The sequence below is a fragment of the Echinops telfairi genome, unplaced genomic scaffold, assembly GCF_000313985.2.
Source record: "Echinops telfairi isolate 266 unplaced genomic scaffold, ASM31398v2 ScPeMD7_4;HRSCAF=17, whole genome shotgun sequence".
Lineage (NCBI taxonomy): Eukaryota > Metazoa > Chordata > Mammalia > Afrosoricida > Tenrecidae > Echinops > Echinops telfairi.
The window spans coordinates 1,456,668-1,471,096 of record NW_022103900.1 but is presented as its reverse complement, the minus strand read 5'-3'; the positions used below and the strand labels follow the sequence as shown (position 1 = coordinate 1,471,096).

At 49.5% G+C, this 14,429-nt stretch overlaps 1 protein-coding gene across 3 annotated transcripts in view; it reads left to right on the top strand.

Annotated features, from left to right (window-relative positions):
- RAPGEF4 (Rap guanine nucleotide exchange factor 4) overlaps positions 1–14,429 on the top strand; it is a 401,293-nt gene that overhangs the window by 350,607 nt on the left and 36,257 nt on the right. For all 3 annotated transcript variants that reach the window (XM_004703736.3, XM_004703735.2, XM_045298768.1), the window contains 5 exons: positions 9,700–9,850; positions 11,429–11,517; positions 12,488–12,518; positions 12,693–12,771; positions 13,791–13,937. In XM_004703736.3, the coding sequence (XP_004703793.1) occupies positions 9,700–9,850; positions 11,429–11,517; positions 12,488–12,518; positions 12,693–12,771; positions 13,791–13,937 (497 nt within the window). The remainder of the gene's footprint in view (positions 1–9,699; positions 9,851–11,428; positions 11,518–12,487; positions 12,519–12,692; positions 12,772–13,790; positions 13,938–14,429) is intronic.

The window sequence follows — 14,429 nt, the reverse complement described above, 5'->3', positions numbered from 1 at the left end:
GTCCCAAACTGCCTCATGGTACAGCTTAGCCAGGGCGGTCTGAACTCTGGGGTGCGGGGCACTGGGGGCACTGTTGCGCTATGAGCACCAGCCCCTGGCTTGAGGCAAGAGGGAGACGTGCAAAGCACTCGAGGCTCTTATAAACCTGTCACCGGGGAAATCCGCAGGGAGGAGACGATTCTAAGCAAGAAAGGGGGAGACATGTAAAGACATTAACAACACGCCCAGCGATCTTGTGGTCTCCAAGTTCATAGCGTCCCAGAATTTAGCTCAGAAATGCCAAAGTCTTAGGAGAATTCTAAAGCCACCCGTTGAAATTCTTTTGAACGATTTCCAGAGGAAGATCTTATGAAAATTCTAGAACCGTCCATGGAAAAGATTTTTAAATGGCTTCGCAAGGAGGATCAATAAGGAAGAGGATAGCTAAGAGTGAGTGCCAGTTACTATCACATCATCTCCGACACGTGGTGGCCCCATGTGTCTGAGTAGAGCCGTGCTCACATGGGTTTCAGTGGTTGATGGTTCACAAGCAGCTCACCAGGCCTTTCTTCTGAGGTTCCTCCGATGGACTCAAACTTTCCATTGGCAGCCAAGCATGGCACCTGTTTGCACCACCGGCGACCCTCAGCTAAGATGAACGGAGCGCTTGAGACAAGGGGCCTTCAAAAAGTTTGTGGAGAATTTTCCATTACCTTTTCATTCTTTTCTTCCATGAACTTTTTGATGTCCCCTCATGCATCTCAGATTCCATGCTACACGTTTGCTCTATGATTCCCACCGACTCTTTGACAGCAATCCGACAAAGTGTACTAGGGGGGAAACCAAAGCTCTCAAGGGTCCCTCAACTCACCTAGAGTCACACCGGAGCTGGAGGGGCTTAGTGGGACTCCCCTTGAACGGCTGACCACAAGGTCGATGGTTGAACTCATCGGCTGCTCCACGGGAGAAAGAGGACACTGTCTGCAGAGTCGTGGAAACCCAAAGGAGCAATTCTGGTCTATCCTGTAGGGCTTCTGTGAGTTGGCACGGACTCAATGGCGGTGAGTCTTTTTTGTTGTTTTAACGCAGTCACGTGGTCTGTAAGTTGGGGGAGCGAGGGTCTGACCCGAGGTAGTCTGGTTCCGGGACTCACATTCAAAAGAAAACGTCACCAGGCAAGGACTCGAGCCGATGCTCAGGGTGGCCCGACGCTCAGACAAAAGGAGCGAGATGGTAAGGAGGCCTTGGTGCTGTAGGCAAAGCCAGAGAGAGCTCTGACGTCAGGGCCGAAAACCACACCGAACTCGCTGCCATGGCGTCAGTTCTCACACGAGAGACCCTCCAGGACAGGGTGGAACTTCCCCCGTCGGATTCTGAGACAGCAACTCTCTCTTTCTTTAAAATCATTTTATTGGGAGCTCATACAACTCTTATCATCATCCATCCATCCATTGTGTCAAGCACATTTGCATATTTGTTGCATCATCATTCTCAAAACATTTTCTTTCTACTTTAGCCCTTGGTATCACCTCCTCATCTTTTTTTGCCCTCCCTCCCTCACGAACCCTTCATAATTCATAAATTATTATTATGTTGTCATGTCCTTACACTGTCTGATGTCTCCCTTCACCCACTTTTCTGTTGTCCATTCCCCAGGGAGAGGGTTATATGTAGATCCTAGTAATCCGTTTCCCCTACCTCCCCCACCTTCCCCTTACCCTCCTGGTATTACTACTCTCATTATTGGTCCTGAGGGGTTCATCTGTCCTGGATTCCCTGTGTTTCCAGTTCCTATCTGTACCAGTGTACATCCTCTGCTCTAGCCGGATTTGTAAGATAGAATTGGGATCATGATAGTGGGGGGAAGGAAGCATTTAAGAACTAGAGGAAAGTTGTATGTTTCATCATTGCTACACTGCACCTGACTGGCTCGTCTCCTCCCCTGTACCCTTCTGTAAGGGGATGTCCAGCTGTCTACAGATGGGCTTTGGGTCCCCACTCCATACTCCCCCTCATTCACAATGATATGTTTTTTTGTTCTTTGGTGACTGATACCTGATCCTCGTGATCACATAGGCTGGTGTGCTTCTATTTGGGCTTTGTTGCTTCTCAGGTAGATGGCTGCTTGTTTACCTTCAAGCCTTTAAGACCCCAGACGGTATGTCTTTTGTTGGCTGGACACCATCAGCTTTCTTCACCACATTTGCTTATTCACCCGCTTTGTCTTCAGCTACCGTGTCGGGAACATGAGCATCATGGAATGCCAGTTTAATAGAACAAAATGTTCTTGCATCGAGGGAGTACTGAGACCACAACTCTTTATGGGAGTAGAAAGCTGGTCTTTCTCCTATAGAGCTGGCTGGTAGTTTTGTACTGCTGACCTTGTGGTTGGACAGCCCAAAGCATAACCACTATGCCACCAGGGCTCTTGAAGTGAGGACACCTGTGTTTAAAGCCTTCATCTTATGAGTTTATTAAGGTAACCCCTGGTGATCATGCAGGTTGGGCATTGGGCTGCTGACTGCAAGGCCAGTGGTTCAAAGGAGAAAGATGAGGCTGTCTGCTCTTGTGAAGATGTACAACCTTGGAGACCCTGTATAGGGTCACTGTGAGTCAGAATCAGCTTGATCACAGTGGACTTTGTTTTTGGTTTATGCATGCCCTAAGGAGCCTTCTAGAAGCCCCAGTGATGTGCCGTTGCACTGCTAACTGCAAGGTCGGCTGTTCAAAACCACCATCTGTTCAGCAGGAGAAACAAGAGGCTTTCTACCTCCTATTAACAGTTACAGTCTCGGAAGCACACAGGAGCAGTTCTGCCCTGCCTTGTACAGTCACTAGGAGTCGGCATCGACTCGATGGCAGTGAATTGGGTGTGGATTTTGGAAGGAAGCCCCAGTGGCCCCATGGGCTAGGCGCTGGGCTGCTACCTGCAAAGTTGGAGGTTCAAACCCACCAGCTGCTCTGCAGGAGGAAGATGAGACTCTCTGCTCCCGTGATGATTGACAGTCTCAGAAACCCTGGATAGGGTCTCTATGAGCATCGGCTCAATGGCAGTGGGTGTTGTTTGGGTTATTCCTGGCCTGCCCCCCTTATCAAATTGTCGTGAGGATCAAATAAGGTTACACGTGAGAGTACATTATAGACCTTTGATCTTCCTATGAGCATGGCAGCTATTGTTGTACCATCCAAAGAGCCAGATGACGTCATGAAGGGACTGTGCGCCATCCCTGTCTAGTCAGTGGGGGATGACCCCCACGTTTGTTTTCCACTGCCAGCTTAGATCGTGTATGCAAAGCAGGGTTTGAAAGAACAACAACATTGAAGAGTATCAGTTTGAATGTTGATAAGTGTTTTATAAATAGCTGCATAATTAGCATGTACTTACTGCAAAAAGTATACATAATATTTTATTCCCTGTTGTAAGCTGTAATGAATCTGCTACCTCGACATCCTAGGAGGTTTTCACTTACTTTCCCCATGATAATTTTAATACATGGAACCATTATTAGCTGAATTAAGAATAAGTAAATGAGCAGTAAAAAAAAATTCAGAAAAATTACAGGTGCCTGTGGTGAGTAAGATAATAACTAGGTAAAAATATATGAAATAATTACAGTGTTTGAACGGCAGAGCCGGCATGAGGAAAGTGACTCAATGGAGTATTAAGCCAGCTGTTGGCAGGGTAGGAAGAGTGTACCCTGCACGGTGGCCTTCAGCTCTTCTGCCTCTCAGCCCAAGTGCCTCACTGCCAGCAGACCCCACCTGTCTGCAGGTCACTTATCTGGGGCCAAAGGAACTGGTCCCAGTCACTGCAGACCCAGTCACCCTGGGAGTTTGTGGCGCATTGAATTAAATGCCCACCCAGTTCAAGGAGGGATTCTGTGTAAAAGATGTTCTAGATGTGGAGAGATCTGTGCAGACTTAGTCTACCTGATATTTGGGGAGGTGGTGGTGGAGGGGAGTTTGTAACCTTGCCTTGCGTACAACCTTCCAATTGAAGGATGAATTGTTTTTATTTTATTTTTTAATCATTTTATTGGGGGCTTGTTCAATTCTTATCACAATCCATACATCCATCCATTGTGTCAAGCACATTTGTACATTTGCTGCCATCATAATTCTCAAAACATTTGCCTTCTACTTGAGCCCTTAATAGCAGCTCTTCATTTTTCCCCTCTCTCCCCACTCCCTCCTCTCTCATGAACCTTTGATAATTTATAAATTATTATTATTTTGTCATGTCTTACACTGTCTGGCATCTCCCCTCACCCACTTCTCTGTTGTCCATCACCCAGAGAGGAGGCTATACGTAGATTCTTATAATGGGTTCCCCCTTTCCACCCCACATTCCCTCCACTCTCCAGGTATCGCCACTCCCACCACTGGTCCTGAAGGGGTCATCTGTCCTGGATTCCCTGTGTTTTCAGTTCCTATCTGTACCAATGTACATCCTCTGGTCTAGCCAGATTTGTAAGATAGAATTGGGATCATGATAGTGGGGGGTGGGGTGGGCATTTAAGAACTAGAGGAAACTTATTTGTTTCATCGTTACTACCCTGCACCCTGACTGGCACATCTCCTCCCTACAACCCTTCAGTAAGGGGGTGTCCAGTTGCCTACCTATGGGCTTTGAGTCTCCACTCTGCACTCATCCTCATTTACAATGATATGATTTTTTTGGTCTTTGATGCCTGATACCTGATCCCTGAATTGTTTTAAGCACACCAGTCTATCAACAGACAGTTGCGGCATTTGGTGTTTGGTATGCTCAATCCTTTGCTAGGAGATGGAGATTCAAAAGGAGCAGAAGACCCAGTTCCTGCCCCTAAGAAGCCTAAGGCGAGGCTCTCTGGGGGCTAGTCAAGAGGAGCCGCTAATTAGAATTTGAATGGCCTGTGGGATTTACATAGGGCTGAGCCACTACTTTCTAAACCAGCAGGCCTCAGAGAGGAAGGGTTAACCCTGCAGAAGAAAGCATCTGCTCTGGCCAGTAAACAGATCCCTGGCCACCAGCTTCCCATGGCTGCAGCAGGGCACACTTGTTGATCTGCACGTGCTTTGTCTACTCCATGGACCTTCTGTGGGCCCATTTCACATCTCAGCGGGTCTTCCCCCATTATCCAGCACACTCCTAAATCATCTGGTTCTGCTACCTTATACATGTTGGGGGGGTGGAATTTAATTTTAACATCAAGCCGAGCACACCAGCGGAGACACAGCTAGAACACAAAGGAAGGAGGTAAGAAAACTGAGTTCGAGTCCCCACAAGTCCACTGGTAAGTTTGGGGAAATGGCTTACCCTCCTCCAGCCTCAGTTTCCTCCCCTGGCAGAGCTGAATGAGATAGGATCAAAGGGCTCCCGCAGCTCCCTGATTCTCTGACCTAGGGGCTCAACAGAGTAGTGACCACAGGGCCAGCAGTTCAAGCCCACTTGCCACTCCATGGGAACATCTGGAGCCCAGGTGGCATAGTGGTGACAAGTGGGGCCGCTACCTGCAAGGTCAGCAGTTCGAAACCACCAGCCGCTCCTTGGAAGAAAGAAGAGGATTTCTATTCCTGGAAAGAGTTACAGCCTTGGAAACCCACAGGGCAGTTCTCCCCTGTCCTGTCGTGAGAATAGGCTTGAAGGCAGTGAAGGTTGTTGTTACTGTCTAAAGATGGGCCGAGGGGTGAAAGTGGAAAAGGTCCTGCCATTTACTCACTGAAAACTTTCGACAGACTTCTTCTCTGTGGACCTCAGTCATCTCATCTGTAAGTAAATTCTCCTCAGGTTTGTAGGTCATGTGAGCATACCTCACCTGATATTCCAAACCAACCTTTCCAGTCGTGAACAAATGAGAAGGAATTTCTCTCTCCCTTCCTCCCCCCCCCACTTCTCAACACAAACACATATCAGCATAATCTTTCCATTGGGTGAGGACTATGCCCATTGGCCCAGCATGCCTAGCTACTACTTGACTCAACATGGTCCCTTAAGATTTAGTGAACGGAATTGAATGATATATTTACCCAGAGTAGTTCTAAAGCACTTTGGTATATTTTCTTTGAAAATACCACCAACTGCTTTAAAATCATGTCAGTACATTGACCTTCCTGTCCTTAGATTTAGGCTAAGAGTGCACTGCTGCAAATACTAGCTCAGTACCAAACCAAACTCACTGCCATTAAGCCAATTCTGACTCACCGGGGCCTGCTAGGCAGAGAGGAGCTGCCCTTGTGGGCTTCCGAGGCTGGGAATCTTTACGACAGCAGAGAGCCTCATCTGTAAAAACTCACATTTCGTCTACATGATATTACCAAATTTGAGTGATTCAGAATGCACACAGGCTCTGCCGAAATGTGTCTTGAAAAACTGTCTAATTTCCTAGTTTATGTAGTAGCTCAGGGGCACAAAGTGACATTCTTTTGAAATCGGTGTGATGGGATCGAAAATTAACTCTGTACATTTTTCACAGCACAGGGTTGTTGGACAGGCAGTCGTTGGGCCTGTCTTACTCAGACTTCAGGACACCACGGCTTAGCTCTGGAAAAGTGGACAAAAGGAAGAAGCTAAGACCAAATACAGGGAAGGACCTGGCATGTGGTGGGCATGCGGTCCCCAGTGGAGTCAGGGCATGGGCATGTGGTCCCCAGGGGAGTCAAGGAGTGGGTACCATAAGCAAGGGGCTTTAAACACCTCCGATGGACAGACTCCATACAGATCTCACCAGTCCCATTGCTTTGTTTATGAGTGTGGCTTAGTGGTTACTTTCTGGGCTGTAATCCTCAAAGCCAGCAGTTCAAAACCACGAGCCACACCTTGGGGAGAAAGTGCTTTCTACTCCTGTAAAGAGTCTCAGAAACCCACAGAGGCAGTTCGACCCTGCCCTGTAGAGTCACTAGGAGTCCGAATTGACTGAGTGGCAGTGAGTGAGCTAAGAGAGGCTTTGGAGATGGTTTCTTCCTGTCCGTATTTCCCAGGCGAGGAAAGGGGCAGATCCACAGAGGCTACACGCCTGTTCTAACGTCGTGCCTGCAAAAGGACTAGAACTCAGTCCTTTAGGAGAACCCGTAGTCATTGTTCGATCCGTCACAGTTTGTTTATTTCCGTTACTCGATCCTCTGTGTCAGGAGCCCTGGTGCTGTAGTGCTTATGCGTTGGGCTGTGAGCCGCTAGGTCGGCAGTTTGAAACCACAAGCCTCTCTGAGGGAGAAAGCTGGGGCTTTCTGCACCCCTGAAGATGTACATCCTTGGAAGCCCTTTGTGGGATTCCTGTGAATCAGTATCAGCGAAGGGCAGTGGAGCTGTGGGGTGTTGTTTGGGTTATGTGCTTGATAAGGATCCCTGGTGGCTTGATGGATTAAGCGTGGGCCGCTAACAACAAGGTGAGAGGTTTAAACTAGTCAGCCACTCGACAAGACAGATGTGGCGCTCTGCTCCCAGGAAGGTTCCTGGTCTCAGGCACCCCCGGAGCGGTTCTACTTAGTCAGACGGGCTGGCTGTGAGCCGGGACGGATGGAAGACAGTGGGCCTTAGAAAGTCCCATGTGCTGGAGGGGCACATGGAGCAGCTGTCAAACATCGTTGCCCAGAACTGCGAGCCTTTGGAAAGCAAAACTGAATGATGGATGCATAGGAGCGAGAGACCCAAGGGTTAATCGGAAAAGAAATCATTTTTATCTCAAGTGATCTTTCTTCCCTCGTTTTTTATTATAAGCTCAGAGAATTGTGGCAAGACGGGTTGAGCAATTTTCTTTTTTATGAATCCTGTGCTCAATTGATGAAAGCCATTTTCAACCCATTTGCATGCAGTCAACCTCTGCTCGAAGGTTTTGTCATTTACTTCGATGGCGGTGATTTATAGTCCCTCTGGCAAGGGGACTGTCCTGGGCTCTCTCTCAAGCCCAGCCCTGCTGCGGGCCAGTTTTCCAGCGTTCCGAGTCCGCCGGCGGACGTGGGCAGGGCAGTCTTGCAGCCACCCGGGAGGCAGGTAGAGCTGTGTTACGGGAAGAAAGAAAGCTGGAATCATGCTGTGGGTCCGACACTAACCCTGCCGTTCCTGTCCGTGGCCAGGTCACTTGGAAGCAACTGTTGGAAGCAGCCGTGTTCTGCCTTACAGAAAGAGGACTAGGCTTTTTGGTTTTACAGCTGTAAAGTCAAGCGTAAATGAAGTCCTTCATGTACAGGGTATAAGTTACAATGTAAGTTGTGTAATACGGTCTTTGTAACAGGAACTATTTGAAATCACTGAAAGAGGGATGTTATGTTGAATCCAAATTATCTCAGGATCCCTGACTATGTTTTCCCTACTGTACTGCATAGGGGAGTATTTGTTTTTCTCTGAGAGCTATCGGTGTTGTTGTCGTTAGGTGCCATCAAAACCGTTCCGACTCATAGCGACCCTGTGCACAGCAGAACAAAACACTGCCCAGTCCTGTGGCATCCTCGTAGTTGTTGCCTTGGAGAGCCTAGGGAAGCAGATTAAGTAGAGGGATATCTTTATTGCCCTTCATCTTTTCCTGTTCTTGTTCAAAGCTGGGCCAAGGCCGTTTACCTGATATACAGCAGGCTCTCAGTAGCATCTGCTGTGTGACCGAACTACTAAAATTTCTAGGCAAAAGCCACTGTACAGAGTCAATAAAAAGAAAAGCATTCCGGGTCCCAAAGAGTTGATAGCTTCGTTAATTAACTAAGGGATGCAAAACATGTGTCTTAGGCCCTCAAACAGAGAAACAAATCCAGTGACACTTATCTATGTACAAGAAAGCTTGCTATCAAGAAAGCACCCAGCTCAGTCCAATTCAAGTTCCTACGTCCAATGCCAGTCCCGAAGTCCCTCTTCGGATTCAGCATGCTGGTGCATGACGCATCAGTAGCAGCATGCTGGTGACGCAGGAAGCAGGGGGATCATGGGCCAGTGGGTGCAGAGTTGCACAGATCCGAAGTTGGTGGGAATATGGCGGGGCACTCACAGCTCTCAGGGTTGGGCAGCCCATGTGGGGCCCCCCTCAAGGCAGGCAGAGCTCCAGCAGGCAGGAAGTGGGAGAGGCAGAGAGAGAGGCAGTTCCCAGAATCCCTTACTCTCATACAAAGGGCTCATGACATCAAGGAGGTGTCATCAGGCTGCAACTTGATTGACAGGGTTGACTCCACTCCTAGCCGGGAGTGTCCACTTGACATAATCCATATCTACCACAATTGGTGGCACGAGCAATCCGTTCTTCTTCCTGTTACTTTAGGAATCCATCTACCTTTGTCCCCAATGCCCCACTTATGTCCTCTTCATACCAGTCCTGGTCTTGGGAGAAACTTGATGTCTGCCCGAAGGCTTTCACTGGACTGAAGTTCAGTAGGAGCTTACAGAGACGTGAGCAGGGCTGCAAGACCGACCAGAGGCGGTGAGGCACCCAGAGATGAGCAACAGCAGAAAGCGCTGCCACCCTAGAACTGCAGCACCAGGGAGGGTGGGCAGGGAAGGTGCTGAAAGCCGGAGAGAGCTGGCGAGAGGTCACAGCAGTCCGTCGCCACACAAATCTAAGTTGAGCTGGTGACAGCAAGTCCAATCCTCAACAAGGATTTGCATGCGCGCGGGCCTGGCCAAGTGAGACCTCTCTGAGGGACTTAGTGTTCTGGTGTCAGAGGCTGGCTTCCTGAAACTGGGCTCTGTCCTTCTCTGCCTTTGCAAGCAGCATAGTGAAATACGTTTGACATGGCCACGCGCCTTCCTTGACTCCTTGGCACTTACCATGCTCAGCCTTCCCAAGGTACACAACAGGAGAAAATGGACTATGCCCTGAACAACAAGAGACGGGTCATCCGCCTGGTTCTGCAGTGGGCCGCCGTGCACGGAGACCTGTTACAGGAGGATGACGTGGCCGTGGCTTTCCTGGAGGTACGTGGACTCATCTCTTCCCGGCTTGTCTCTGTGGTGTAAGGGGCCCCTACCAAGAGGCAGACCAGCTCCCTTGGAGAGACCTTGTGGCAAACGCTGGTCCTGGCTACCGTGGTCATTCGTTGGAAAGTCCATTCTCCTGCTCCTCTAATTCCGTAGTGGAGGGTGCCTGCTAATGTCTTTGCATCTGGTCTCTTTCCCTCCATACCCTTCCGCCCCGTTGTAATCACACGGCGCTTGCTCGCCATTGTGCGGGCTGACTTCCTCACTCAACTGCATAGCGGATCTTTTATTTCCCCCTGTGTGTTCAGCTTTGTAATAAGACTTCCAGATGGCCACCGAGTAAGCGAGGCCACAGTTATATTTGTTGGTTCCCTCGTGGTGGCTATTCTCATCATTTCCAGTGTTGACCTTCCGAGAATGATGAACAGTCTTGTGAAGAAGTTCTGCCCGTAGTTGCATGCCTGGAAGTGGGATCCCTAGCTCTGATGGTAGGCGTTCTTGAGGGGTGTGGAGAGACCATTTTCTGGAGGATTTTTCAGAACAGAAAGAGGCCCGTGGGGGTGGTCATGAAGGGACACAGTTGTCTTTGCTCACACTGCTTCACACTACATGTCCTTCCCTTTTCCTGCCCGTGACTCCAGCCGCCCCGCAGGACAGCATTGACCATGGCTTTGACCCTCATGACCCACCTGGCCCCTCCGAGACGTAGTGTCGTACTCAGAAGCATCCCCCCCTTTGTGTGCAAAAGGCAATGCTGCTTCCATTTTAAACTCCACCAATCTGTCTTCTCAAGGGAATTATCTCCAAGAAGCAAATTCCCCAAGTGGGTGGGAGGTGACAGGGAGGAAGGGAGGGCTGTGAGATCCCCTAAAGATGCAGAATGATGGTGTATTTTGAAAATGTACAGGGAACCCCTCGAATAGTAACGTGGGTTCTTAAGTTGATGCATGGCCATCACCTGCTGAGTAGAGGAGCAACTGGCAGATAATTTCACAGAGTGGTGGTTTAGCTGGCCCGGGCCCCAGCTCTTAGCCTACGGTGGAGAGCATGGTTCCCGAGCCAAGCCAACGCCATTGCTGCTGCGGGCGGGCTGGCAGGGACTGACGCCCGGAGGTCAGCAAGGAGGCCTGATGGGCGGCCCAAACTCAGCACGGATCCAGGCTACGGCGCTGAGGACTGAGCCTGCGTTTTTGCCACCAACTGGTAACCACAACCCACAGCGAATATGACGTGAAAAATAAGTGCGAAAGTCATATTTGAAATAAATACCAAAATGTTCCTGAAACAGACAAACAAAATCAAGGGGGAAGAAGTGCTCTCAGAGTATAGACTGAAAGCTCAGAGCCAGTATCGGCAGGCCTTTGCCTCTCCCGTAAATGCCCTCTGAAGAGCCATTCGTTGGCACCACTGCAGATCAGCAGGCTGTCATTTTTTCTTTTCTTCTTGATCCCCCTCGGGTCTGTGAGCCAGGGCCTAAAGAGGCTGATGAAGCAGGGCCATGCCTCTTTAGGCTCTTGCAGAAGCCTGCGCCTTTTGTTGTTCTTGCGAAAAGCCAGTGACCTTTGCCCATTACAGGAGTTTTATGTGTCTGTATCAGACGATGCCCGGATGATCGCTGCCCTCAAGGAGCAGCTGCCAGAGCTGGAGAAGATTGTCAAGCAAATGTAAGAAAGGGTTTGGCTCCGGGAGGTGGGGGGGGGGAGGTTTGCTGTGCATCAAGTGAGTGCCTGCTTCCTAACTAAAACGTCCACCCATAAACAAAAAAGAAAAAAAAATCCTTTGTCCACGAAAAGGGTAAAGATGGGTTTTTGATAGCCACACGGCGTTCTGGTTTGAGCTGCCAGGACTGGGGAATAGGTGGTGCCAGGAGGCCAGGTGAGCAGAAGAGCCAAGGTTCTGCTGCCTTCATTCTGCCTAAACAGCGTCTTCCGGGGATGCCAGCTCAACCATTTCAGGCTCTTTGGTTCAAAGTAGTACCTCCAGTAATTAATGGGTCAGTGGTTTTCATGGGAGTTGGACGGCAGCTTCTTCTGTGAAAGATTCACTTTTTGCTGCCCAGGCTGTTCAGGGTGAAAGTCTTACTTGTCTCCTCTTGTGTAGAGCATAGGGGTTTCTCAGATGCTGTCGTGGGCACTGTGAGTGAGATCAGGTAGAGTATATGAGCTACCAGATAGACTTGGAAAATGAGGGGGCCTGGCCCTGAACATCCCTTCTGACAGGAACTGTCATTACAAAACGGTGACCAGGACCAATCTCCTGGTTGTCTGTCCCTCAGTTGGTCTCTGAATTCTAAAACAAGGTGGGGCTCCTATGGCCTCCTGAAGGGCTGCTGTGGCTTCCTTGATTAACATAGACTTGGACTTCATTGCCAATGAAGCCATTTAAAGTAACAGCACCCAGTGTATGGAATGGAGCCCTGGTGGCGTCGTGGTTACGAGTTGGGCTGTGATCCACAAGGTCAGCAGTTGGAAACCACCCAGCCACTCCAAGGAAGACAAATGAGGCTTTCTGTTCCTGTGAAGAGTGACAGACTTGAAAACCCACAGGGGCCGCTCTGCGTCAGCCCCGACTGGATGGCAGTGAATTTGGTTTGTTTTTATGCGTTAAATAATGTACTCTCTCTACTTCTCACAGCTTAGAAGAGGCAAAGGCGCCACAAAAGAAGGTAAGTGACTTGGATACGGATCCTTCCATTGCCTGTACCCCGCAGTCTCTATGTACTTATTGTAAATACAAATAACAGGGTCGTCCTGCTGGGACTCGGGTTGCTTCTCGGGTGTGTGGCCTCTGAGGTGCTCATGCTCCCTGATGGCAGTGCCTGTTGTGATTCTTCTTACAGCACAAGGTTCTCCTGCAACAGTTCAACACAGGCGACGAGAGAGCCCAGAAACGCCAGCCCATCCGGGGCTCCGATGAAGGTGCAAACTCTTTTCCAACTCGTGGTTTGTCGATGATTTGAACCCACAAGGGAACTCACAAGTGGGTGGCTCACGGGTGCCCGTTGGTACTCCTACTGTACCTGTCCTGGAGCTCTGTGCCTGGTGTCTACATACTGGTCCCAAACTCCTGGTTCTGCCTCTCCCCAACTGGCACTTTGCCTGGACGGGTCACCTCATGGTCTAGTTGTCAAGGGTGTGCTGTTTGTTATGGGAAGAACTGGTGGGAAGGACATAGAAATGCTGCCGATTATTGGCTTGGTGGTTTAAGATCTCGCCCGAGAATGAACTGTTAGCCCAAGTTGTAAAGTGAGCATAATGATAAAGATGGTGCAGATTTCCAACCACAAATTCCGAGCCACAAACTGCACTTAGCAACTTCCAGGTGCCTCTCAGTCCAAGCACATCAATAGCTAGGGTCGCTTCCAGGATAGGTTTCTTCGAAGATGAGCCTGCTGCACTAAACACTGTGCTATGTGGCCTGATACCAAAGTTTACAAAGCAGCAAAGCAAATGAGCAGGACTGTTAGCCTACGTTAACGGGCCCCAGGCGGCCACACTGCTGTTTGTGTTGGCTTCCATGCACGAGTAGCTGTCCTCTGCTCCGTTGCCCCCAGCACAAGCGGGATGTAACAAAGTAAGGCTGGAGAAAAGGACAGACCCAGAACATGGGCCAAAAGACACATGTCATGTTGTTCCCAGGACTCATTGATGGGCTATTCACATTACTGTTTTGTTTGGTGACTGGGGATGACAACCGTGCCGGTACCTTTTCCTAGACCAATGCTAAGCTCATCGAGGCATAGAAGGGGGCAGGCACAGGAACACATGTGCCAATAAATTCCTCCAGTAAGATCTATAACCAAATCTACTTTGTATGCAAATAAATACATCTGGCCAGATGATGCAGAGCTGGGGGTGGGAATGTCGAAACATTCTTGCGTAGTTTGTAGTTGTCTTAGGGACCCCCAAGATTAACTTTGCCGCTGCTTTCTCAATAGTTCTCTTCAAGGTCTACTGCATGGACCACACCTACACAACCATCCGGGTGCCGGTTGGGGCCTCGGTGAAGGAGGTCATCAGTGCAGTTGCTGACAAACTGGGCTCTGGGGAAGGCCTGATCATAGTCAAGATGAGCTCCGGAGGAGGTAACAGCCTTTGTTCGTGTTGGGTCTCTGCCTAATGGGGCGTCCCGCCTAAATGGAAACCTGGCCACTAAAGAGAGTGGTCCCACCCAGCGGATCTAGAGGGAAGGGTTGGTCCTCTGTGTGTGCACCCACAAGTAGCAGAGACAGTATGGTAAGCCGTGGGCTACATAAGGATTGAAGGCCGCCTCAGGAGCCATCGTGGTGTAGTGGTGACACATTGAGCCGTGATCTGCATGGTCATCAGTTCAAAACCACAAGCTTGGGGGAAAGACAGGACTTTCTTCTCCAGCAACTGGACATTCCCTTATAGAAGGGTCTTGGGGAGGAGACGAGCGAGTCAGGGTGCAGTGTAGTAACGATGAAACATATAACTTTCCTCTAGTTATTAAATGCTTCCTGCCCCCCACTATCATGATCTCAATTCTACCTTACAAATCTGGCTAGACCAGAGGATGTACACTGGTACAGATAGGAACTGGAAACACAGGGAAT